This window comes from Protopterus annectens, chromosome 5.part0 (genome assembly GCF_019279795.1).
Source record: "Protopterus annectens isolate FY-2018-M chromosome 5.part0, PAN1.0, whole genome shotgun sequence".
NCBI lineage: Eukaryota > Metazoa > Chordata > Ceratodontiformes > Protopteridae > Protopterus > Protopterus annectens.
Window position 1 is genome coordinate 1459844004 of NC_056735.1, and position 26811 is coordinate 1459870814.

Sequence of the window (26811 nt, forward strand, 5' to 3'; positions counted from 1 at the left end):
TGTTTGCCTTACAAACACAAGGTTCAGGGTTTGAGTCTTGCAATGGATAACTGGCTAGGCTTAAAATGGCTCGCAAGGGCAGTTAGCTTAGTACTAATCTATGAACCTATGAGGTGATGCCATCAATCTTTTAGGTTCGACATTCTGTGCATTAATCAACTATCAGGCAACAAACAGTAAGGCTCCCACTGAAATAATTTTATATCATTCAGTGTTCATGACTTAATGAAAATATAAAATATAAACTTTACAACTCAATGTTGTATCCATGTTTGAAACTATTGAATGGAATTTAGAATATGTGACAGACTACAGATGTTAGGACATACAGATGACCTTTCACTGGGCTCATGTGCACATACCATTTGACATACTGACTTGGAAACTTTCATATGGTCAATGGCAACGTTCTCATTGTTGTGTGTGAGGTGAGATGAGTTTTGTCATGTATTGGATTTAATGTGGCATCCTTCCAGAAGCAAGTGCATGTATAAATGTGCATTAATTGAAGGAGGGCATTGCAGTTATGGTTTGCCTAGCCTCTGGATATAACAACTTGGAGTCAGTTATGTAAAGTATGGGGTTGCAGCTCACTCTGCATGAGATGGGCTGTGGGCATTAGTCCAGACAGAAGAAGTTGCAGTTTGTATAAATTAGTTGATTACCCTGGCTCCCTGATAAAGAGAGAAGGACCCCTGAGGGTGACTCAAGTGTCCTGGGTCTGATTAGGGCCCTCAGCGCTGTTGGGGATGGGGAGTGGTGCACACTCGCAGAATATGTGGGGAGGTAAGACTTCTCCAGTGGAGACCACAGAAACTACTTCCCATTTTTAAGGTTTGCAGACAAGCTTGCTTGCTGGTGCATCTGCCTTGCTGAAGTGAAGGAATGCCCAATGCCATTAGCCCACTGCACATCCCACCTTCGTCAGCATACCCAAGATAGGCTGCAGAACATAAAGAAAAATGCATGCCCCCCCGCCCGCTGCCTGCCTGTGTGAATGATGGCATCTTGAACCAGTGGGCTGGTTGGCCCATGGGACACTCTTGATCAGCAGGCAACAGGAGCAAACAGTGGGGAAAATGAGTTTACTGTTTTGCTTAGACTTATTTTTTCTTTTTAACTAACTAGTTTTCAGTATGTTGCCATGCTAGTGAATGTAATACACAACATCATCAACTTTTCCAGTGACTTGCAGTAAAGAATTAAACAGCTGAGACTTCTTTAAAATCTCTGCATAACATAATGTGACTTCAAACACAGAATATTACATAAATAATTATGTTTGTCATAAAATACTATTTCAGAATTAGCATGAACAAGGTTTAAAGCAACAAATTGTTGACAGTTTTGTGATTAATATTAATGGAGAACAGGTCAGGAAAAACTTTAAAACATAAGAAAGTGTAAGTGGTAGAGATATATTGGCATCCAGAAAGATCTGCTGCATTACCAGTAGATATGTTTGCACTTTTTGGATGCACTGATTTGCAAAACTTTGTGGTCATATATCTTAGAACATTATGAGATAGATTTCTGAAAACCGCATTTTTGAATTTAATGCTGCATATAGTTTCTAAATCAGGACTATCAAAATGCACTGATTTAGTCATTGCTTTCTGCTAGGACTGAAGAAACCAGCAAACTGTGAAGACGGGATACAGAGTGTAATGTGTCTGCCTTTACCTTTAAGTGAAGAAAGCACAACCTTTCTGATCTGATGACAGGATGCTGACCACTCCAGTCCCTCATATAAATATTGCTACAGGGCTCAGTTTTATTTTAAACTGAGGAAGTGGAACAGAGTGAGTGCCAAAGACTTTTTCTGTATGAATGCATTTCTGCTCTGTAGTCAGGTGGAATGTGGATGAAAATCTGTCTGATAATCTGCTGGATGTATATTTTAGGGAATTAATTGACAAAACTCTGAAGTACGGTGTGCAGTTATCAGGACTAGAAAAAGAGACAAGTAAGAAAAATATTTTTTTTCCTGCATGCTTATTCTGAAATTGAAATACATCCACGAATGTCAACTTATCAGTTATTAACATGGCAAGAAGATTGATTTGTTGTGTAACAGAAGTAATAATAAAAATAATATAATTAATGACATCAGTGTGTAAATAGAAAATAAATGTTTACTAGACAGAATTATATCTAAACTCAAATAATTGCACTGATGTCCTCTGTTCAGAATGATGAAATCCTCTCAGTTTTCATCAAGGTACTAATGTAACATATATGCAGCTGCCATCCACTTTTATAGTAGCACCATCCTACTATGTTCATACGTTTAGACAAGAACGATGTGCATCCCTTCCCTCCATCCATGTTAATATACTTCTACAGATTTGATAATTGTGGTATAACAAAATGGTTGTACTTATTGTTCGCTGTCATGCAGATATGCAAGTTGATGTTAAAGAAATGCAAAATGTGAGTTATTGGATTAATATGACTTAATAATAAACATACAAAATGATTTGCATGAGGTATGTAAGTCATGTTCCTGCAGCTGTTTTACAAAACATAATTTCTTTCATATCACTTCCATACAGTTGCTTGAGCTGCAATTGCTTGAGTGTCAGTAACATAGAAAAAAAGACAAAGGGCATAATGTCTAAAGATGTTTTCTGTAGGAAATCATTGCAAGTGCTGTTTCTAGGTGTGCACTGGCAGTGTTTCTCTTTTTTGTGAAATTTCTTCTGTCTTCAAATTGGTGTGACCATGGAGTTGGTATATATAACTTCGGGGAGGAGGGGGGCTTGCCACCACATCGATGGTACGTGGGGACTTGTCTCCAGCAAAAAAAAAATAAAATTGATTTTTTCACCGTTCTGTAATTTGGGCATTTTTTTCTCCTTTTCGCTCATTGGTTTTCAGTAAGTCGGTGTGTCATAGTAGAACCCTTTTAAATTGATGTACTGTTGTACTATTTGGGATTTGTACTATTACACTCTAAGAATCATTTTAAAACTGTATGTTACACAAAAACATTTATTAGAGTGCTTTTACTAGAAATATATAAAGTACAGAAAATCATGGTAATAATCCATGTTTGCGACAGACAGTTTTGGAATGCTGCATAGTGGAAAAATACACTGTATTCAGTAGATGGCACTGTGGGCGGCCGTGGTGGTGCAGTGGTTAGCGTTGTCACCTCACAGCAAGAGTTCCTCCGGTTCGATCCTTGGCTGGGGTGCCTTCTGTGCAGAGTCTGCATGTTCTCCCTGTGGCCGTGTGGGTTTTCTCCGGGTGTTCCGGTTTCCTCCCACATCCCAAAGACATGCTGTAGGTTTGATTGGACACTCTAAATTGGCCCTAGGTGTGAGTGTGTGTGCCTTCTGTGGAAGTTTGGGCACCGGGCTGGCAACTCAACACCATAAAACTCCACTGCCAATCATGAGTGGACAGGTGATCCACTGTGGCAACCCCTAACTGGGAAAAGCCAAAAGAAGAAGATTCAGTATATGGCACTGTTGGAGGTCATCTTTTCTAGTAGGTACAGCAAACCCAGAGTTGGGAATCTTAGTACAAGTGTACAGGAGTAATGCTGTCTACATGTATGCAAAAGATGAGTTTTACCTCCCTAATAAATTTAGATATATAATTCTTCAGCAAACTGTTTGCTTTTGCTCCCAAGTAGAATTCAAAAGCACAATTATTGCTATTCCATAAAGAACGGTAAAAAATAAAAAGGAGATTTTGTGGTCAAAATATAATTCCTGTGAAGAATACATACTTTAATGTTAAAATCAGAGCTGTAACTTTAGCTTTGTTTGAATAATCAGTTGTAGATGCCATCCGCAAAGCTAGTTCATCCAATTGACTTTAGTGTAGAAAAGTTATCAAAAGTTAAGTTAGTAAAATAATAAAAGAAATATTTGCACTGAGGTTGTGACTCCACAATGCTCTTGCATTGACTATTGTTCCTAACCACTGGTAATAATGTAATCAATTCTGTGCTGCTTTTGTTTGGGGGTAAACGTTATACCACCTTGCAGCACTCCCTCCCTCCCTTTCCCTACGAGAAATTTCACTGAAAATATTTGTGAGGTGAATTTAAATAGCGTCCTTCATCATATCCCCTGCTGTTCTTTGAATAATCATCTGGAGGTACAATATTCATCCTCCTTGTGTTCATGATTGAACTTGTTCTTTAGACATCAGTATCCTTACATGTATTATGCCTTCCTCAAAAGTGTATTTAAAAGCATGCATGTCTCTATGCTTATTTATAAGATGCCTACATTATGAATGATGCATGGATGTGCACTGAAATTACTTTGAAAAGATTGAACACATAGGTTTATTTTCATAGCCAAGGGACAGTTGGAAAAGGATGAGTTCAAAGTATCAGTACATGGTAGACCAATCCTCTCACCAGGTTATGACCTTCGTTGTAAAATGTAGCATCAGGAAAAGTGTACTTCCATAGCAGATGAAACTGTTATTGCTGTTGGTGTGATACTTTCCATATGACCTAGTTTCCATTTGGGTCTTCTATAATTTGAACAACTAGAATGACCATCCAGATGTTTGGAATGCCTACTGCTTTTTGTGGTTTCAGGAACTAATAAGTTGTGTAAAACTTTAATTATATAGCACACTTCCATCTATAAATAGTGTAAAATACTAAATTTTAGCTCAGTAATTATTTAAGTCTGACAAAAATAGAAAAAAGCTAGGTAATGAAATAAAGAAATAGGAAGGTAGAGAAACCACAATCAAGAAATTCAGGCAACTGTAACAAAAATGTATTGCATGCATTACCTTCAAGATACATCCTAATACATGATATAAAAGTACAATGTGAATTTTGCTAGGATTGTGAAATAGGAAAATATTGCCCTAAGTTCGCATCCTCCAACCTGTTTTAATTCCTAGATGTAAACAGCAAGGTTGCTGCATACATTGCTGCTATTAACAGGAATATTCCATAATTATTAAATACTGCTTTCCCGTGGGTATTACATTTGCTTTTCTGAAGCTCAGGATTAAAGTTTATTATTTCACTTTAAAAATCGAATTGCTGTCAGCGTGCATGATGCATTGAGCTCTTGCTGTTGTGCTGTGTTAGCAACATTAAGATTGTACTACCACTGTGTTTCTTTAGTTGACCTTTGCAATTTGTTAGCAATTACATAAACAGACTTTATAAATAAAGCACACATGAAATTACATTATTTCAAAACCATAACTCATTTAAAAAAAAAGTGAATAGTTTAAAAAATATATAAATATTGTAACATTTTATAGCAGATCAAAATGTACTCATCCTGAAGCTGCATTATGTATATCGTGGTAGTAGTTCAAATTTGTAGGCAGGTAGGTAATTAGATAGAGAGATAGATAGACAGACAGATAGATAGAGCGATCACTTGCCTTCCTGAATTATTTTAGGCTTCTACACTGTCTGCAAGCAAGTTCCAGAGCTAGGGCTGTGAAGTTTGTAGAGTTCAGGCTCTGTAAGTGTCACGTTAATAGTTTGGAGAGCTTAGTAAGATAGGATGTTGTTGTTGCTTTTCGGCTTTTCCCGGTTAGGGGTCGCCCCAGCGGAACTCCGGTCAGCTAATGATTGGCAGCAGATTTTGACGAACGCCGAGGTACCAGCTCAACGTTCAACCTTCAATGAAGGCACGCCCATTTACGCATGTCTTTCGAATGCCCACCCAACTGCGGGGAGGACATGCAGACTCCACACAGAAGGCACTCCCCACACTCCAGCCGAGAATCGAAAGGGAGAACCTCTTGCTCTGAGGCAGTAACGTTACCACTGCACCACCGTGGAAGTTTAGTAAGATAGGATGTATGAAGGCAAAATAAACAAAACCAGAAGACTGTGTGGTCTTGTGCTTTGTGTTTTTAACAATCTCAATCTGTGGAGTATATCAGACTGCATTTCATACCATAGTATATTGATAAAGACAGTCTTTTAGGTACTGTGTATCTAATTATGCAGGCTTTTATAAACTAGAAGTCCAGTTTTGGATTGAATCTGCTAGAAAAAAAGCAGATGACAATGCAATTTGCACAGTACCAGTGTTTTATGAATATTTTGGTAACAAACGTGACCCACTGCAAAGTTTGTTTTTCCCTGATGCAGTCTGGACAAACTGAATGGCATTCAGTACTGGTATATTTAAAATGATTTAATTAAACATGAAATCAAATTACTGTGTTCAAAATGACATGTCAAGTATATCTGCTAATGATGGTGACATGCCAAGTATATCTGCATAATGGTGGTATGTCACATTTTACTTTCAAATAGTCTCTGACAGAGATAGCAAGCAAACTTTAAGAGCATAAGAAACTGCATAATGATGACATCATTCACAGATAAAAAAGTGCTTACAAATGTATAAGATATACCCTACATTGATCAAGTTATATAACAGTGACCATGAAAGACTGGCAAACCAATTTGCAGTTAAGCCATGATAAAGGACAAATTATTGTCCCAGGAATAAAAATTCAAAGGGGTATGTATATTCCAGGGTTACGTCGCCACTGCTTTTTTGTCTTCTCCTTAACCCATTAAGATGTCCACTAAATAGATTAGGTCATGGCTACAATTTGGCTCTCAGAAACCAACAAAGTGTAAAAGACTTGTCATCTTTTTGTGGATGATTCAGGACTGTATAATTCATCAGATGTGGAACTGAAAGCACAAATGTAAGTAGTCAAAACTTTCTTGGATAATATAAGAATGTAATTTGGTCTTGATAAATGTGCAAAAGCAACTTTGAAAGCAGGAAAGTTGCAGCACCAAGAAAATTATCAGTCTGGGACAGGAATGTGACATAAAGAAACTTGAACAAAAGGAAGTCTATAAATGTTTAGGAATTGATGAAGGATCAACAATAAAACATAAACAAATGCAAATAAAACTTAGTAAGGAGTATTTCAAAACACTAACATTAATACTTAAAACAGCTCCAGCATCTAGGAACAAAGTCCAGGCTATAAACCAATTTGCTCTTCCTGTTGTATCTTACAGTTTTGAGGTAAGTGACTGGCTCCAAAAGGTATTGGATCAGTTTGACAGGAAAACAAGAAACGTACTTCATGCTTATCAAGTGATTTATAAAAATCAGTGTATACCAAGATTATATATTTCTCGTTCTGAAGAAGGTATGAGCCTCCTCAAAATTGATTACATGTATAGACATGCAATCATAGGACTGCAGACATATCTGCTGACTTCACAAGATTCAAACATAAAGTTTTAAAACATGAGGAGAACAGATCTAATATGACTTCCCTACTTGGTGTAGCAGAAGCATATTGGTGTCAAGCGGGAATGGAAATCAAACCAGAAGTACATAAAAATCAGGCAGCAACTGAATGTGCCAAAAAACAAAATAAAGAATGTAAGGTGAAGTATCAGATGGGAAAGCAAGAAATGTGGAAAATGCATAAATATCATTCCAGTTACAGGAAACTCCTGGAACAACCTCACGTCAATCATGATCTAATCCAGGAATGGTAACGGGGATCTATATCATGTTATCGCACAATGAAAAAATTGAATGTCATATGGTCGGCACTATATGTTCGAATTTTTCGATGTGCGAGCATGTCAATGGAGATCTCCATTACAGCACAGGATGAGAAGATTTCCCTTTTCTGCACTGTAGTGCGATCTCTGAGTTGGTATATTTAAGTAGCAGGGGGTGTGGGGGTGCAGGGGGGGGCTTGCCCCCTGCTTAAGACATTCAAAAGTTAATTTTGTTTTTTTTTTGTTTTTTGTTTTTTTTATTACATTTTTGAACATTTACAAGTTCGATCATATGGTGATGACCATATGATATTCGAACTTATAAATGTTTGATAGCATAATATAGACACGGTTAAGGAGAGATAAATTTAAACGAAAAGAAGAAAGATTAATATTGGCAGCCAAGGTAGTGAACTACATACACATTGGTTTATAAAGTCCATTGCATATGTGGGAGAAACAGACAAATGCAGGTTTTGTAAAACAGAACTGTAAACAGTCACACATCTGGTTGCTGTGTGTGATACAGTAATGGCAGAAGGATTGTATCCTGAAAGGCATAATAATGTGGTAATAATGTGGCAAGACTCTTGCATTGGGGATTGTGCAAATGTTATAATATTGAAGTAGCTGAGAAGCATTGGAGACATGAGCAACAAAGCATTATAGAAAGTGATGAAGTTTATATTACATGGGATCACCCATTACCAACAGTTCAAAAATAGATATGAGAAATCCAGATATAGTAATCCATGAAAAAGAGGACAAAATTAGCACTGACTCCAGAATCTCCTCCAACCCTATCGCACCACTAGACCACTAAGATCCAGCAACAAAAATCACTTGCAGATCACTAAAGCCAATAACTCTGCTGGTGAAGCACTATTCTCTTGCACCATAGCCAAATTATGGAACTCCCTCCCATCCACAATTACCTCCATACCATCATGCACCCACTTCAAAACTTTACTAAGAGCGCACCTAAAAACATGCTGGCTATGCCCTTGCAACTCCCACACTAAAATCACCCACCCCATCCAACCACTACCTTTCTTTCCATTCCACTAACTACCTTGATTATAGCAAGCTCAGATGCTCATAAGCCTAGTACTTATTATACAGCAGGAACTTCTTATTGTAATATTTGTTAATGTCTGTTATGTACTTCACAGATAAAGATTCTAGTTGTCTACTGATGTACTATGTTCTTCATCTGTAACTATGTTGTAAGTAATTGCTATGTTATATTGTTAATCGCTATGTAGTCCAATGTAACTACTGTCTGTTTATTTTTAACTGTGGTGCTTTTCTCCCCGGGCCTCCGCTGAAAATGGACCTACGTCCAGTCGGACACTCCCGGTCAACAAATGTAAATAAATAAATAAACTGATCATTGAAATAGCTGCATCCAGTGAATATAGTGTCTACATACAGAGACACAAGTCATTAAATACCAGATTGTGCAGACAGAAAAGAGGGTGATGTGGAAGAAGGATACCCATGCCGTTCCCATGACAGTAGGAGCAATGGGTCTCATAAAAAAACGAGTTTACAGTTGTATTTAGATATGTTACTGATACATGTAACTCCATATGAATTGCAGAAGGAGTCAGTTCTAGGCACACTGCAGGTACAGCAAAGAGTACTTTTGATTAATGTCAAATATTGAAACAGTACTAATTTCATGAACTTTAGTCATACTTTGACTTAGGAATGGGGTTCATTCCTGTTATGGCATTAGAAACCCAAAAGTCCTGAAGAAATTAAAAAGAATGAAATTATGTGGTGTCCAAAAACAGTGCTTATTGCAGTAGAATAGATGATTTCCAAGACTATCCTGTGTGATCTAGCTTCTAGAAATATCTCAGACCAAAGTATGTATCCCATGAAAATGTAGAGGAGATACAGGCATCCCAAAGACTTTCATTGTTTATAATTATGATGATGTGAGGTAGTGCCAAGATAGCTAGCTAGCTGGAGTTTTGTAAAGAATTTTATGTTATTTGTGTATCAAACTGATTTGTACAAGTGCTTGTGTTGAAAATGTATTTGTAAAGCTGCTTGTTTTAAAAATGTATCAACAGTGGGTCTTGATGGAAAGACAATAAATACACCTGTATGTCATACTGTATTGTAACTGTTAAATGAATATACTGTAACAGAGAATACCGGAAGAGAAGAGGTTAATCTCAGTACGCTAACTTTGGAAAATAGCCTGAAATTAAATTACCTGGTTTAGGCCATAAAGATAGTATCTTACAGTTCCAATTGCAGACAGAGACAAAATGTCTGTGAAAACCAAGACTAGAAATCCTACTCTGTTGTCCTTAAGATTGCTACCCTGAAAGGGTGGAAGTTTTTAAATGGTTTTATAGCTTTCTGATACTGTAGCACTTCTTAGCAAAGCTCTGTTGGTATTATGACACACGTGCTAGATTCTGGTTCAGTTTCTAGTAAAGCGGGTAGTGTGGGAGACAGAGGTCAGGTGACCAGATGTATGTGATGTCATTCTGTAAGTCAACACTGAATGATGTTTTAATACTAGATGAGAGAGAAGTCTCAGGGAGTCTTTTTGTGAAACCAGCAAAGAAGGACCACTCATCCACATCATCTTACCTTGCTCTAGTAAATGAACTAGGGAACAGTAATTTATTAGTCAGGAAAATATAGTGAGATTAGTTAAGTATTGTTTTACTGTATCTCTGTGAACTTTTCCATCTGTGTTATTTTTAATATTTCCTGTGACTGAAACACTGGTGTTTATTGTAAATAGATATTTAGTATTTTCCTGTTCTTTTATTATTTATTATTAAATATATTTCAACTTTTGATTGTGGCTTGTCTTTTAGAGAATATTTTAACCTTTGAGAGTACTTATATTTTATTTGATGACACTGTGGCCACTCCTGAAAGCCTTGCTGCATTGGTCAAGCACTACCATTTGTATTTATATTAATTCTACTCAGTATAGTTGGGTACCTTGGTAAGAACCTTAGAGTAGCTGGCTTTGGAGTGTTCTGATGACAGTAAATACCTTATAGTCTGAGCAGAGGGGACATAGCTGGTAAATCTGTGCCAGCCTTTCCCAGGTGTGTGTGTGTTTCTGTGTGTGTGTGTGTGTGTGTGTGTGTGTGTGTGTGTGTGTGTGTGTGTGTGTGTGTGTGTGTGTGTGTGTGTGTGTGTGTGTGTGAGAGCATGCAAGCATTTGTGTCTGTGTGTAAATCAAATCTCAGAGAGTGTGTGTGTCAGCTACTTGGAGCAGTAACACAGAGCACTGGTTTCACATTGCGGGTGCTGGAGGACTTGGATTGGAACACTCGGCTAAGGACTCAACTCTATAGCTGTGTTAGAGGAGTCTTATTTGGGGCCTGGAGAGAGAGAGGGAAACCCAGCCCCAGGACTGAGATTGTTCCCTGTGTGCTCTTAAGGGAAATTGTGCACGGTGCAGAGAGTTGCATCTGGAAATAGTGTGTGTATCTATCTTTGTTCCAAGTGAATGTCCCTCACTGGTGTCAGTAGTGAAGACTGAGGTTTCTTCATTATTGGTCCAGTGGAGGGACATCACAGTAATGGTGAATGTGTATGTGAGACACAAGAGAACAAGGTCTGAACAACTTTTTTAGTATTAGCCCAAGATACAATCCTTTAGCTCACAAATTAGATCCATCCAACTGTAGTTACTTTTCTTGAAATATGACTGTAAAGTTTCACATATGTCATGCTGACCAGGTGGTTTTACAATTAAAAGCTGCCATCTTCTTTATAACTACACAAAAAAAATGAGAATACTTTATCCATGGGCCCCAATAGCATAATACATCACAGGATTATCAGTACTAAATATAGCCTGATCTATTTACCCTGTTTAATCTAAGCCTTTCCACTGGTTACATTCACAAAGCCTCTAATGCTGTTGCACAAGGGTAACCCAAACACAGACCCTGATAGCTATAGACCCAATAGTCTCACTACCTTCATGTGTAAAACTATGGAATGTATTATCTCAGGCCTCATTAATCTGGACATTGAAAATAGGGTAACCCTGGACCCTGCAAAATCACTAAAGCAGTGGATAGTACATGCACAGCACATACAGCATATTTGGACCTTTTCAAGTCCTTTGAAACTATTCCCCATGCAGGCATTATTGATAAATTTGTAAATCTAAATATAAATCCATATGTTGTGTATTGGATAGCTAACTGGTTGTCTGACAAAACCCATGTAGTTAAAGTCAGAGGTATCACTTCTTAAAGAAAAAAAAAGTTGCTAGTGGTGTACCACAGGGCTCATTTTTGAGTTCTGTCCTAATTTGGTATCCATTTGTATGACTTTCAAAAACACTCCTGGTCTATGGTTATCTAAGTCTGCAGATGACTGTAAGTTGGGAGTATGCATTTGCTCTTCCAGTGACTCATAATTGCTCCAACATGAGTTAAACCATGTTATCAACTGGTGCAATGACAGTGGTCTCAAAATAATGTAAAAAATATGATTAATTCTTGTAAACTTTTTCACATACTATAAAGGTGACACACACTGCCAATAAACAAATATTCATAAGAGATCCAGGTACTGTTGTTGATAATGCCTTATCTTTTCACGGTCATCTCTTCACATTAGCTAGTAAAGCCTTCTGTTTGGCTTATCTAATGTCCAAAGACATCTCCTCTAGATCCAAAGAGGGCTTGAACCCCCTTTACTCTGTTTCATTAAACTGTTATTGAATATAATGTCCCTTTTGGCATGTATTTGTCTAAACATATTACTTGAGACTTCAGAGGTTCGTAACCTTAAGGATAAGTGACCTGAAAAAAATTAGTTATCAGCACAGAATGGTGGCCCTCTCACTGTACTTATTTTCCTATAGACTCCTCTATGAGGATCTTTGTTCTGGGGATTTGTGTTTAGCTTTTCGAGCCATGGAAGATCCAGTACTTTTTAGACCTTCTATTCCTTCACATAAAAATAGTTTCTCAAATACCAGCTAAAGAAACTAAACCTTTAATAACAGATATATGAGATGTTGGCTTGATAGAGTCATAACCTAGTGTGCCCCCCCCCCCCCCCCCGCCTGGGACAAACTTCCAGTACATGTCAAGCAAAATAGCACCCTTGTCATCTTCCAGTAGTTAACTTTTGCTGCATTCTGACAAATAAATTTATTTGCATGACAGAGCAGGCAGAACAAAAACAACCAGCAGAAACTGCACAGAGTAATGAAGATGAAGAAATATGACCAAGGTTAGGCTTGGGTTGTTAAAGATCGAAGCTGGAGAATGCCACCTTTGACTATCACTGTAGAAAGGCATGCCTTTCTGTCCATTAACATGGGGCCCAGCAGTACTAAAGTTCCATCTGAATACATGGTTGCATATTAGCAACTAAGGTGCAGACTTAAGAATGATCAATTGCTTTTTTATTTGCCAGTGCGGAAATTGCTTCTCATATGCAATGAAATTGGAATTCTCTTCTTTGTAATCTTTAACTGTTTTTGGTGCAGTAACTTCTAATAATCTAAAAGAAGTCTACAAAGCTTTGGAGGATATATCGCATTGCATTTTTTTGACAACAGGTGATAATTGGCCTACCTACTCATCAGTCTAAGTGACTCACATTTTACCTCCCCTTCTATCCCTCTTGTGACCCTTGCACTTATTCCAAGACTTTCAAAATGCCTGTCTCAGTTTGTTGAATACTACCCACAGTATAACTTGCTCATCTAGTGCCTGGTGCTGTTTGTTGATCTGGTGCCCCTGAAAAATACAAAATAAGTTAATTTGCTATTTCCCTGATCTACTCCTGAACTGCAGCTTGAGGAGGAGGAGGAATAACCAAAAAAAATGTCTGTTGCCTGATCAGTAAATTGGTATTTCAGTTGTAGGCTTCATATCCTTCAGAAAATGCATGCTAATATCAAATCTAAGAACTCTGTTAGTCATAATCTGTCCCCGATTTTGGACATTTGTCTCCCCATTATTTTTGTATTTGTCCAGATTGCTAAGAGGTTGAAAGACAGATAAAATAAAGTCACACTCCTTTAAATTGTAACAAACCGCTTGCTACAAATACAAATGTACATTGTAGTAAGTGGTTTATTACAGTTACAATACCACTGATTAAACACTTTAGTGCTTCAGCCATTACAGCAATTGCAGTGTCACCATCAGCATTCATTTCTGAATTCTGATAGTATTATAAAGCTGTACTGGCAACTGCTAATCACACTCCCTAATGCCTTGCACCTAGAGTGGCTTCCCCCCTTAGCCTCATCTTAATTACACTTCACCCACCCAAGGCACTGTAAGCATCTAAAATTCTCTCCTTGGTTTAAAATATGTTCAAAGGGGAGTAGGTGGTCACTACAGTCTGTTACATATTCCTAGCCTCTTCTCCCTCCCGAACATTGTAATTCAAGATGACCCTGTCATAGTTCCCTGAAATTATCTTATGCAGACATATCTTGTCCTCCATGTCTCTTCTAATATCTACTGAGAGGATCTCCATCTCCTGTGCTGTCAGGTCATATTGTTTTTCCCTGCATCCCATGCACCCTTATATTACCTTTTCTCTGAAATCTTTGCAATGACATGTATGGGCTTAGAAATAGAAACAGTACTCAAAGTGTGGATTGACTAGTCTCTGCTTTTGTTTGTCTTACAAAACATAACTCATCACCTTTTAGCATGCACTCTGTCTTTTGAAAAGCCCAGATTTGTACACGCTTTTGGATCTTGCTGCACCAGTTTTTTAGTTATTACTTTACTGTGCCTTGAAAAACATTTTCCTGTCAACACCAACATGTATTACTTTAATGCAGCTGCGTCAGCAGAAAAATACTGAAAAAAAAGCACTTAAATGCATTTAGTAACAACAACCTTACAACCTATTTTGTGTTTACTTTAAACAAAACCATTTGCCAAGTAGAAACACTTTCAGTTTGTATGTATTATGAAGTTTAAACTGCTCATACAAGTAAGATAAATGCTGGACGTTAGTTAACCACTACACTGCTTTGCTGCCTTAATTTTCACTCCCCCAGATGATACTTCTCACCCAAATTGGTGTGGCCTAAGTCATTTACATTGCATTTGCAGTGAACCTCAATTTCCATGTTTCTGTTCACTTGATCAACCATTCCATATGTTGCATAGACTATACCCCTGTCTTCTACTGCTGCACCTAGCTTTGTGTCAGCGGCGAATAAGTAGCTCTCACTTTGTTGTCCCGCAGATATGTTATAACTAAACAGAGTGAAAAGCAATGGAACCAGGAGCAGTCCCTGTAGTATTTCAGTAATCACTTTTCATATTCCTGAGATCCTTCTCTCCCCACAACCTTATTTTCCTTCCCTTTACTTAGGCATTAATCCAGTTCCTCAGTTTCAGTCCTACTCCTAGACTCTACAGTTGTTCTGGTATGATATCTATTGGCTGCTTTCCTGGAAGCTGTTGTTATCTAGGAAAGCAGGCATCTTTTCCCTCTGGATTGTCTCCATGATATTCTGTCAATGTTTTTAGTTTCTGGAGTTTTTTCCTCGTATCCCCTTGTACCAGAATGTCACTGCTGCTGCATTTCAGCCCTCAGGTTTTTCTGCACTGACTAAAGCTCTGCTGAAGCTCTTCATCAAATGATCTGCAAGCACTTTTGCCAGACATCGGAGGACCTTAGACGTTAGCAGATCTGGTCTGTGTGCTTTATCACCCCTTGGACCTACCAGTTCTCTCTCCATACCCTCCCAGTCAAAACTTGTGTTTCTGTACCGCTCTGTTCACTTTGCCTTATCTCCTCAGCACAACACTGCTTCCTAACTTTCCTTACAAGAGTGCAGTGAAGATCTTGTTCAGTATATCTGTTTTCCCTATTCCTTCCTGCTTTTTGTTTTGTATAACTCAAATACAATGTTCTTCCTTTCTTGACCCCGTCTGCCCGTTCCCCTTTAACTTGTAACTTTACTGCCTTCAATGTCATTGTTGCATTTTTGCTGTTCTTGTACTCTTCTTCATCCAAATCCTATCTTTCCATTCCACATTTTTTAGGCCCTTTCTTTTGCTCTAATTGCTAACCTCACATTACTATGTAGCATTATTACACTTTGTACCTTCTTCTGTTTTTTGCTTCTTTCTCAAATGATGTGTTTATGGCCCAATGTACTCCATCTTTGATCTGTTACCACTACTTGTTTGCTTTCTCATTTTGTCTGCAGAAGCCTAACTTATATTTTATCCTACATCCCAGATCAGCATTCCCCACTTTCCTAAATATTCTATACCATGGTCTTTGTATTCTTATATTTCTACCAAGAATTCAAGTGAAATACTGAAGTGTAAAGACACCAATAACCAAATATTCACTTCAGTTGCTGCTCCAGAACTAATAAAGGACCCCCAGTTGATCAAATTCAACACTTTAATATTCAGTAAAATATAAAAGCTTAAAGGATTTAGCTCTTTCGTTTCTAACACACCAGAAACTTTTTTGGGTGTGTTAGAAATGAAAGCGCTAAATCCTTTAAGCTTGTATATGTTATTGGATATTAAAGTGTTGAATTTGATCGACTGGGAGTCCTTTATTGGTACTAGAGCAGCAACTGAAGTGAATATTCGGTTATTCTTATATTTCTCCCTACTCCAAAATACTTAGTGACATGATCATTGCTAGCTAATGCTAACATCACCTGGACAAACCCTGACATTTCTGCTTTGGTCAGAAATACATCTAGAATTGTATCTTTTTCTGTTACTGTCATGCAGCATTTGGTGGAATCTGCATTGGCCAATTACCTTAACAGTCTGTGACTGTTTCTTTTCAATAGAGTTGCGAATCTTCCAGTTTGCTTCTGGCAGATTCATTCCCAAGAAGCTAATAATCTTCTTCCTTCCTGACTTCTTTATTCCCACTAAGAGTTTCTCATTTTCATGGCTTAATGGGTCTTAAGGCCAATACATTCCACTGATCACTAGATTCTTACCTTGACCACTTTCTTAGCCACTTCATGGACTGGACGACTGCTACTCCACCTTCACCTTTCCTCTGTCATTCTTGAACAGCATAAACCCATGTTGCAGCATTTTCTATCCATCTTATCCCTAGCCCGTGAATCTGTGGTGGTGGTGCTGCAGTAGCGTTGTCACCTCACAGTCAGACGCTGTCCAGTTCGATTCTCAGCTAGAGCGTCTTCTACGTGGAGACATGCATGAATGGGCGTACCTTCGTTGAAGGTTGTGCATCAGGGCTGGTAACTCGGCACGTAAAAATCAACTACCAATCATTAGCGGACTGGAGATCCGCTGTGGCGACCCCTAACCAGGAAAAGCCGAAAGACACAACAACTTATCCCTAGCCCGTATTTCTCTGATATGAGCAATGTTTACCCTACACTTAGATTTTTAAATGACATTCACTATATTACACACTTTATAGTGCATTTGATTATACATTAAGGGTGTTTTAAAGTTTAACCATTTTCTCTAAACATATTCATTTTTTAATAGCTACTTTTCTGCTTTGTTTTAAAGGCCATCAAAGTTGCTTGATTGCAGAAATCAAGTGATAATTGATTCCATACTTGATACCTCTCAACCTCTTAGCACAAGAAATCTGAACAAAGACACAAATAATGGGGGGATAAAGGCCCAAAAATAAGGGCAGGTTTAAAATATTGTTCTTATAAAATTAGAAGAGTATTTGTGTTAGCATGCCGTTTCTGAAGGATATGAAGTCTAAAACCCAAATATATGTAATTATTTATTGACATCAATCCTCACTGATTTGCTAGAAAACCCCAAATTATATGAGAAACAGACCAAAAATACGAGGCAAAAATATTGACATTTTGTAAAAATCTGGACAGTTGAGAGGTATGCTGGAGGGCCACTTTTGGTGAAAGCTTTTTCTCCATTTGCAAGTCCAAAGGAAGCTGTGAGAAGAACGAGTTCTTTGCTGCTGTCACTTCTAAGCAAAGCTGAATTTAGGCAGATAACAAGCAAGCTAAAACTTGGCACCTCAGTCTGAAGCACCTTCTCAGTTTCATAATCGTTTTCATGTGTTAACAGCTTTATTACAGTTTTTGTATGTGAAAAATATTCATAAATTAATTTTCTTATTATATATGTCCTGAACCTGTGTAATTAAAAGTATTTAATTATATATACTATATAGATATATAATTAAAAGTATATATTTGAAATTCTTATGGGGCAACCTTTTCCTCACCTCTACATAGCCCAGCCTGTCTGTTAATGTTTACTTTATAAAGCCTGTACTGCTTTTCATGGGCCTCACCATGTTGAAACACGGTGCTGGTTCTAATAGCCAGTTTACAATGGAAGGTAATAAAATGTAGTAGTTAATTATTTGTAATTCCTGGACTTTGTTTGATCCCTTTCCCATCCCTCTTGTTCTTGTCCTACAATTCAGATCCATAGTTCTTTTTCTTATGCCCCCTGTTGTTCCCATCTGAATGACTGCACACCCTGATTGCTCCCTTTCACTAACCACATGGTAAAGGCCCCTGCATGACCACCCCCCTCTCTCTCTCTCTCTCTCTCTCCCCCTTTCATTACTTGTTTACCCCTAGCATTCCACATTAGCTTTCTTCACCTTTGAATTTGTATTGTAGCTACCACCCTCCTGTTTTGTTTTTTTATCATAGCTACTACATTTGTTTTTCTGTTATTCTTGATATAATCACCCCTGCTTATGACCATATGCCACACACTGGTTTGTCATGCTAATTTGTATCAAATATAGCAGCAATAGTTTTGTGCAGCATGGAGATTTAGTTGGCTGAGTTCATTCTTTCAAAGAAATATATGACTGTCAGTCTGGTAATCTACATAAATTTTACTTTTCCTCCAGCTGTAGCTGTTTTGCATGTGTGCCATAGAGTAATCGGAGATAGGCCCAGGAATACCTGTGATAGCTGTCTGAATGATAGCCTGCTATAACTAACTTTTACTCGATGAGGACTGGCTATGTCAGTTAGGTCACAGTAGGGATGATGTTTCCTATGCAATAAGGATAAAAACAGAGAAAAAAAAAGAAATGTACAGAGGTTTTTGAGGATATTTTAAAGACTGGGGAGACCGATTTTAACACAGACATTTTTACATTGTGTGTGTATGTGTGTGTGTGTGTGTGTGTCTGTGTGTGTGTGTGTGTGTGTGTGTGTGTGTGTGTGTACAGGGAGTATGCCTAGTTACTTTCTTCCAAAAAGCCCGCGTTTGCCTGGTTTTACACTTGCTTAAGCTCCGGTCAGCGGCACCGAGCTGAGGTAAAGTATTACATTTATTCTATCCATCTTATCCCTAGCCCGTGAATCTGTGGTGGTGGTGCTGCGGTAGCGTTGTCGCCTCACAGTCAGACGCTGTCCAGTTCGATTCTCAGCTAGAGCGTCTTCTACGTGGAGACATGCATGAATGGGCGTACCCAGAAAGTCATGTGACAATAAATAACGTGAAATACAGGTTGATTGGAAACTTCAGCTGTTCTTCTAAAGCAGTTGTTTACGTGGCAAGCTGTAGACAATGCCCGGCTTTCTATATAGGAAAGACTGAGAGGGCACTGCATAAAAGGGTGTATGAACACCTATATGCAATTTCTAAGAATGATATCAACAGTGCACTAGCGTGCCACATTATTCAGAACAAGAACCATGCTTTTAATTTTGCTGTTTTGAAGCAAATTAAAGTACAAGACAACTCAGGCCCATGGCAACTCATATTAGAAAAGGAAGAATTGCTATGGCAACTGAGGACAGCCGCACACACATATCTAGGCTTAAACGAAGCGATTTCGCTTACCTGTATATTAAAACTCATAACCCTTAGGAGATAACCTATTACCCTGTAGATCTTAGGTGGTGTATAAAGTGTATAACTATTCTTAGAGTGGTGCTGTTTCAAGGCACAATAGCATAAAGTAACATAACGTTATTTAGTGTTACATTTTTACATTTGTTTGTACCTACACTATGGTTTGTTGTCTGTTTGTTACAGCATGGAGGGCATGGTTCATTGTATTAATGTTTTATGTGTTTATGATTTTTAGAACTATGTTTGATATGATTTTTATCTTCAACATTTTTAACAATAGTATAGTTTCGGAAAATGGATTATTTGTTTTTTTCAAGGTTGCTCGTATTGGACCTTGGTGACAGTCATTAACAAATAGTTATTTTCATTTTGATTTGACTGTTTAAATAAAACAAAACTTATATGTATTCAAACACATTATAGTCAGACATATACATAGAAAAATAGATTTATTTATTTATTCATTAAAACATCTAGTGGTGTCTTATATTGGGCAGTTTAAATCACAGACAAAAGTACTGCATATCAAAAACGGCAGTGGTGCTTTTAGTTCGGTTTGGTTAGTACAATGGCAACCGATTCGGAAGCATAGTAACAACATTAACATATTCAGTTTCTTACTTTCATTTTATGAATTTCTTATTGTCATATTTTTAATGGTTATTGGGTAGTTTAAATATATGTATTCATAATAGGTGCACGAGAGGGTTGTAGGCTTCGTATATCTTACAGTTTTAAAGTTATGTTTTTAAAAAACTAAGAAGAGGTAAAAGAACAAGCTGATTTTTTAAACACAATATTTTTAAGCAATTTAGAAGGTAGTATGGTATCAAATTAAATTGAATTAAATTGGTTGCCTGCTAATTGATTTATTGTTACCCTATTTAAGGGGGAAGTTGTAACAAATTAATGTTTTACTTTCGTCTGAGGAAGGAGGGATACGAATCCCTCCGAAAGTGCTTGTTTATAATAAAAGTTCTAACGTTATATTTCTGAACCATCGTTGCTTCATCTTAATTTAACATTGAATTTTGTCAGCGAGTGAATCGCAGCTGTATTGTAAGCTTGCTGGAGACGTTATCCCTTGGCTTTTTCATTTTCAGTACCCAAAAAGTCTGCTGTTCAATTTTTTCCTTAGATCTTGCTAGTTCTTTCTCTCACGCACTTCAAATAGCCTAATCGCTTTGCACTTCAACAGGTTTTGGTAGCAATTATTATAGCACACCTAACAGCCATCAGCACTAGTCATTCTTCATGGAAATAGATCCAGTACTTAGTAGTTATGACCACCCCTCCTGGCATGATTAAAGGGCAGTTCCCTGTGCTTTCTCCTATTAACCTGGTGCACTTGGCCATTCTGAGGCAGTGTAGCAACTGCCTCATGTACACAGACAACCCTCTCCTCTTACCTCCCAACACTCAGACTTGTGAGAGATGCACTTATATCACCAAATTGGAAGCTATGCACCCTCCAGCCAAGACCTAACTAGCTGGTCAAGAGGAGAAGGTCAACACCTGCACCACACCACATGGAACACATAGCCCTCCAGAACACCCACTATCACAGCTCTCACATAAAAACACAAATCACACACCCACCTGCGTGGAGGCATTCAATAGAAACTTACCCAAACAGCTGAGACCTCCAAGACAGAAACTCATGCGACCACTACAACACAGCACAAACCACAGGATACATAGCTGACCTCCACAGTGTGCTCTTTAACCTAAGCCCCTAAGGCTAAACACCTTGCCCAGTACACTAATCATAGGTGACTCAATTGTGAGGCACACAGATGTCCCATTCACTAGGTTGAATAAGGAGAAGGTACCAGTCAGCTGTTTAGCAGGTGCTAGAATCTGACAAATAACACACACACTCAGGTCACTCCATAAGAAGTTCAAGTATGACTCTGTCATTGTCCATGAGGGTGTGAATGACCTCAGACGTACCTCCCTGGACTACATGAAAAGAGATATGGTGGAGCTCTCGAATTATGTGGCCCAGGCAAGTATGACACTAGCCCTGAGCAGTATCCTACCGTCACCCAGATTGATACCGCAGTACAAACAGAAGTGATTGACTTCAACAATTGGCTAAGTTTCTGTTGTCATTCTAAGGGTATCCAGTATCTGTCTGCTTGGGATGACATGATTGACAGACGTTGATGCTTTGCCAGAGATGGCTTGCATCTGTCACCCCTGGGATTCCAGGTACTGGCTAAGGCTCTTGCCACCCCTATAGTGCCTTTTTTAGGCGGTGTTCCAAAGACCAAATTACCACTGTAATAGCTATAAATAAATGCAATCTGATGGTCATGCTGCTCAATGCTAAAAGTCTAAATCTCAAGATCCACTCACTCGAAGCACTTCTCAAAATGGAGAACATCGACATTTGCGCTGTAACAAAGACCTGGTCTAAAGCAGCAGAAAGCACCCCTGCAGTACCAGGCTATAACTCATTCCATACCTTTCCACCCCAAAACATGGACCAAAGCTCCAAAGGTGGTGGTGTCTCCATATTCAAACAGGATATGCAAACCTCCAAATTAGTAGCCCAGCATAATGCATCTGAGATAGTTTGGGTACAGCTAACATTGGGTAAGACTGCTGTGATACCCGTGCACTGGCCCAGCAATCAGGGAGCCTCAATCATCACCACTACACCAGTGAGGGGCGTCCATATAGGGAAAGGATAATAAATACACACACAGTAAAATACAATTTCCCTTAAGAGCTCACAGAGATCACAGTCAGTCTAGGGCTGGTTTCTCCCTTTCTCTCCAGGTCCCCAATAAGACTCCCCACTGGCACAGCTATAGGGTCCTGATCCCAGCCTCTTGAGCAAGCTAAAACCTCCAGCACCCTCTCTGTCCAACCAGTGCTTCATGTCCCTGCCCAAGTAGCTGACACACACACACTTTGAGATAAGAGTTATATACAACCACACAGACACTCCTGGGGAAGGCTGGCACAGGTTCTCCAGCTGAGCCCCTTTACCCAGACTGTACGGTAGTACCACTTGCCACCATCCACTAATATTTATCAGCTACTAAAAGGCCCTTATGAAAGGGTGTCCACTTATTCTGTGCAGTATTATTATCCAAATGGTAAATGCAACTGAACAGTCAAGGCTTATTGGAGTGGCTTTGTACAATATCACTGTATACATGCAGTGTACCCTAGAGCTTAAATTATCTCTACACAAAACAGCCACAGCTGAAAGGTTTAAAAATATTTAATAATAAATAATAAAAACACAAGACAATAATTCTTACTATACAGTGCTAGTCAAGAGTTCAGAGACCACAGAGAAATACTTAAAATAATACAGTAGAAAAGTTCTGACATCAATACAGAAAAAAAAAATCTGATCTTCCTAGTCCCTAGCTATATCTAAGAGAAAACACAGTTCTAAAATAAACTTACATATAGAACTCAGGCAGAGTGCTGGTGAGTTGGATGTTCTCAAGACAAATGCTAAATTCTCTAAGTCTCTCTGTCTTTAAATTGATAACACAGTACCACTGATTCATTTCAGATTACATAATTTCTTTCTGGTTCCCAGGCTAACAGAAACTCAGAGGTTAGTAGCTCTTTTGATCTTGCAGCTGGTCAGGAAGCCAGAGCAATAAAAGAAATTATACATGTAAATTCTAGCCATTAACTCTGGCCTCAAAACAGTAGGCAGAATGCCTCCCTCTAGGCATCTTGGCTTCGAGTTTTAGATCAAAGAATTTCACAATGCTTGGCTTATCAGCTTTCTTACAGCAGAGTGCACTGTTGTTACATTTTTTTCAGTTCAACATCCAATACAGTCTTTTCACATTTAAGAGAACAAGTCTGTGGCTTACATTAATATTTACAAATGACAGAATTATCTACAAAAGTCCATCTAGCTAGGCTGGCAGCCTTCACCTATCTTCACACATTCCACCCCGCCCAAAGAACTCAAGCTAGTTTTTCAAGCGTCCCTTGAGAAACATTGCTTGAGAGGGTTAGGTCTATCTGTGTATACCTTACCCCATTCCCTGTCTTGAGAGCCCATCTGCGCTGGCATTGCTAATCCCACTGCAGTGCTGCACTGACATATCATATGCTTGCAACCCTAGGCTCCATCTTAGCAACTTGGCATTTTGCTGGCTGGCTCTGTTTAACCATGTTAGGGGATTGTGATCTGTAACTGCAGTGAATTCTCTTCCATACAGATAAGGCTGAAGTTTCTGCAGTGCCCACACTCTCGCTAGACATTCCTTTTTCTACAGCTGTGTAGCATTCCTCCCTGAGTTGGAGCCTACAACTGAGATAAACCACTGAGTGTTCTTCTCCCTCTGCAAGAAATCTGGCTAATTACAGCCCCCACCCCATGGTTCGAAGCATCCACCTGCACAACATATTCTTTGCTGTAATCTGGACTGGCTAATACAGGGGGTCCTCCCAAAACTTCCTTAAGCTCCTGGAATGCCTGCTCACATGCTGGGGTCCATACTACCTTATCTGGCCTGTTCGTCTTTGTCAAGTCTGTGAGGGGAGCAGCTATGGTACTATAACTGGGGACAAACTTTCTGTAGTGCCCTGCTATCCCTAAGAATGCCCTCACCTGCTTTTTGGTAACAGGTGCAGGCCATGCCTGAATGGCTTCTACTTTGGCAGGTTCTGGCCTGATCTTACCACTCCCCACTCTATGTCCTAGGTAGGAGACCTCTGCCATACCCACCTGACATCGGTCAACCCTGCCCTCTGTAGTCTGCCCAGCACCTCCCTGACATGTTGAAGGTGTTCTTGCCAGGAATGGCTGTAGATGGCAATATCATCTAGGTAAACCCTCCTGCTCCTGCTAGGATATGATCTACTAGCCTCTGGAAAGTCGCTGGGCCATTTTTCATCCCAAAGGGCATCTTTGTGAACTCATACAAGCCAATAGGAGTCACAAAGGCTGACCTCTCTCTAGCAGTGGGAGTCAAGGGCACCTGCCAATAACCCTTGGTAAGATCAGTGGTGGTAAGATACTTAGCCCCACCCAGCTGCTCTAGGTCCTCATCTGTCCTAGGCATGGGGTAAGCATCTGGCTCTGTGTGTCTATTTAATTTTCTGTAGTCCACACAAAATCTGGTGCTGCCATCCTTCTTTGGCACCAGTGTCACTGGGGAGGCCCAGGGACTGTTGGATTCTTGAATTACCCCTAGTTTCAACTTCTCCTGTATGTCCTCCCTCAGAGTCTGTTTGACTCTCTCAGGCACCTTATAAGGGGCCTACCTAATAGGGCTTTGGAGTTCTGTATCCACCTGGTGCTGCACCAGGTGGGTGCACCCTGGTTTCCCAGTGAACATGTCCTCAAACCCCGCAATACTGCTCAGATGTCTTGAACCTGGGTAGGAGATAGCTGCTGAGACATTGCTACCCCTTCCACTGAGGTGTCAGTCCGAGCATCACTGAGGAGATCAGTCACCAGCTCTCCGTCAGACTCCTCCTACAACCCACTGCAAATACTCAGCACAAGGGCCTCCCTATCATGGTAAGGTTTCATCATGTTAAAGGTACAATTTATGCTCCTGCCTAGCATTTCCACCATGTAGTTAACATCACTTAACTTCCTTACCACCATGTAGGGTCCCTCCCAAGCTGCTTACAGCTCGCTGTGTCTAACAGGAATGAGAACCATTACCTGCTGCCCTACAGCATACTCTCTAGCTTGAGCATTCCTGTCACACCAGACCTTTTTCTGCTGCTGGGCTTCTGCCAGTTTTCCTGGGCTAAGCCCATGAGTTCCCTGAGCCTTGTCCTGAGGTATAGGACATATGCCACAACAGACTCCTTGTGAGATTCACACTCAACTTCCCACTCATCTCAAATTAAATCTAGAGGTCCCCTCACCCTATGCCCATACAGCAAGTCAATGGGTGAAAAACCTGTGATTTCCTGGGGAACCTCTCTGTAAACAAACAACAGATGGGGCAAATATTTGTCCCACTCCCTCTTAAACTGGTCTGCAAATGCTCGTAGCATGGACTTGATTGTAGAGTTTAGCCTCTCAAGAAGACCAATAGTCTGAGGATGTTACGGGTGGTCTTCAGGTGCTTCACCCCACAGTACTTCCACAGACAAGCCAGCAGGTCTGACATGAAATTGGCACCTCTGTCGGTCAGTATTTCTTTTGGGAAACCTACCTGGATGAAAATCTCTAGCAAAGCATTTGCCACCTTTTCTGCCTCAGTGGAGGACAACGCCACTGCCACAGGGTATCGTGTAGCATAATCCACTACCACTAGGATATACTTTTTCCCTGTGGAACTTGGGTTACTCAGAGGCCCCACAATATCCATAGCTACCCTCTGAAATGGCTCCTCAGTCACAGGCAAAGGCATCAAAGGAGCTCTCACATTGTCTCCTGCCTTGCCTACCTTTTGGCACTGCTCTCAGGTTCTGCAGTACCTTGTTAGATCTCTAGAAATTCCAGGCCAGTAGAAGTTTTGCATAATACGTCTCTTTGTATGTTTTATGCCCATATGACCTGCAAAGGGAATATCATGGGCTATGGCTAGAAGCGCCGGATGGTAGTCTTTAAGCACTACCAACTGCTGTACCCTCTTACCTTGTAGCCCTCCCTCAGGGGTCCATTCTCTATACAGTAACCCTTTGTCCCAGTATACAGATTCCGCCTTCCTTTGAGAATCAGGTGCCTCACTACCTACCTACCTCAGGCCTTGCAATGTAGGGTCTGAGAGCTGACCCAGCCTCAACTCTCTCTTTGTAACCCTTCCCAGCTCCCCTTCCACAGGAAGTCTGACATCCTCTGACAGTGGTGCATCACTGTCCTCCTGGGTACAGCTACTCACCTCTACCTTTGCAGCCCCTCTGTCCAAGGGAACATCAGTACCCACAAGCAGCTGTGGCTCACCTTCAGTCTCACTGCTACAGCATACCTTCCTTCATGAAGTAACCACCTCACCACTCCTGGCTGCAAGTATGCGGTCTGTCTCGGTTTCCCCCAGGCTACCAGATCCACATGCTTGTTTCCTAGCCTGACTGCATGCAACTGTGTAAGGACATGGTACTGCCTCATCCAAATCCTTCCCTATCAGGACAGCTGCAGGATAGAAATAAGGCACATTTTAAAGACTTGAATTTGTTGACTGCAAAAAAGAAACTGTAATAAGACAAACTAATTATTAGATTTCTAAAATGATTTTAAAATGCACCAGGAGAAAACGCACTACTACTGAAAACATCCTTGTCTTTTCAGTGAATGGACATATGTAAATGTAGACGAAAACATTGCAAACATTCTAAGGAATACTACTGGTAATTACTAAAACAGAAAGACCAGTAGTCACTTTTTGAGAGATTATAGTCGTTATTAAGTGATTATCCTATTTGCAATATATCACCAATGATGCTGAAGTGATTTGTGGTAAAAAATGTGTTTCTGAATTATTACAAAATATACATTTTCAATTATGTGATTAAGGACATTTATTTACACAGACATTCTCC

The 26811-nt window shown here is 39.5% G+C and overlaps 1 protein-coding gene across 12 annotated transcripts in view; it reads left to right on the forward strand.

Moving 5' to 3' along the window:
* Window positions 1-26811, forward strand: part of P2RY6 (pyrimidinergic receptor P2Y6) — a 576187-nt gene that overhangs the window by 214438 nt on the left and 334938 nt on the right. For 5 of the 12 annotated variants that reach the window (XM_044071285.1, XM_044071280.1, XM_044071276.1 and 2 more), the window contains exons 2-3: window positions 1624-1802; window positions 1905-1966. The exons of 3 other annotated variants lie outside the window; for them this stretch is intronic. Coding sequence is in view for 1 of the 9 variants with exons in the window: in XM_044071288.1 (XP_043927223.1) it covers window positions 1831-1966 (136 nt within the window). In the remaining 8 variants the exon portion in view is untranslated. 4 more of the 12 variants (XM_044071279.1, XM_044071284.1, XM_044071278.1 and 1 more) reach the window with 3 other exon arrangements.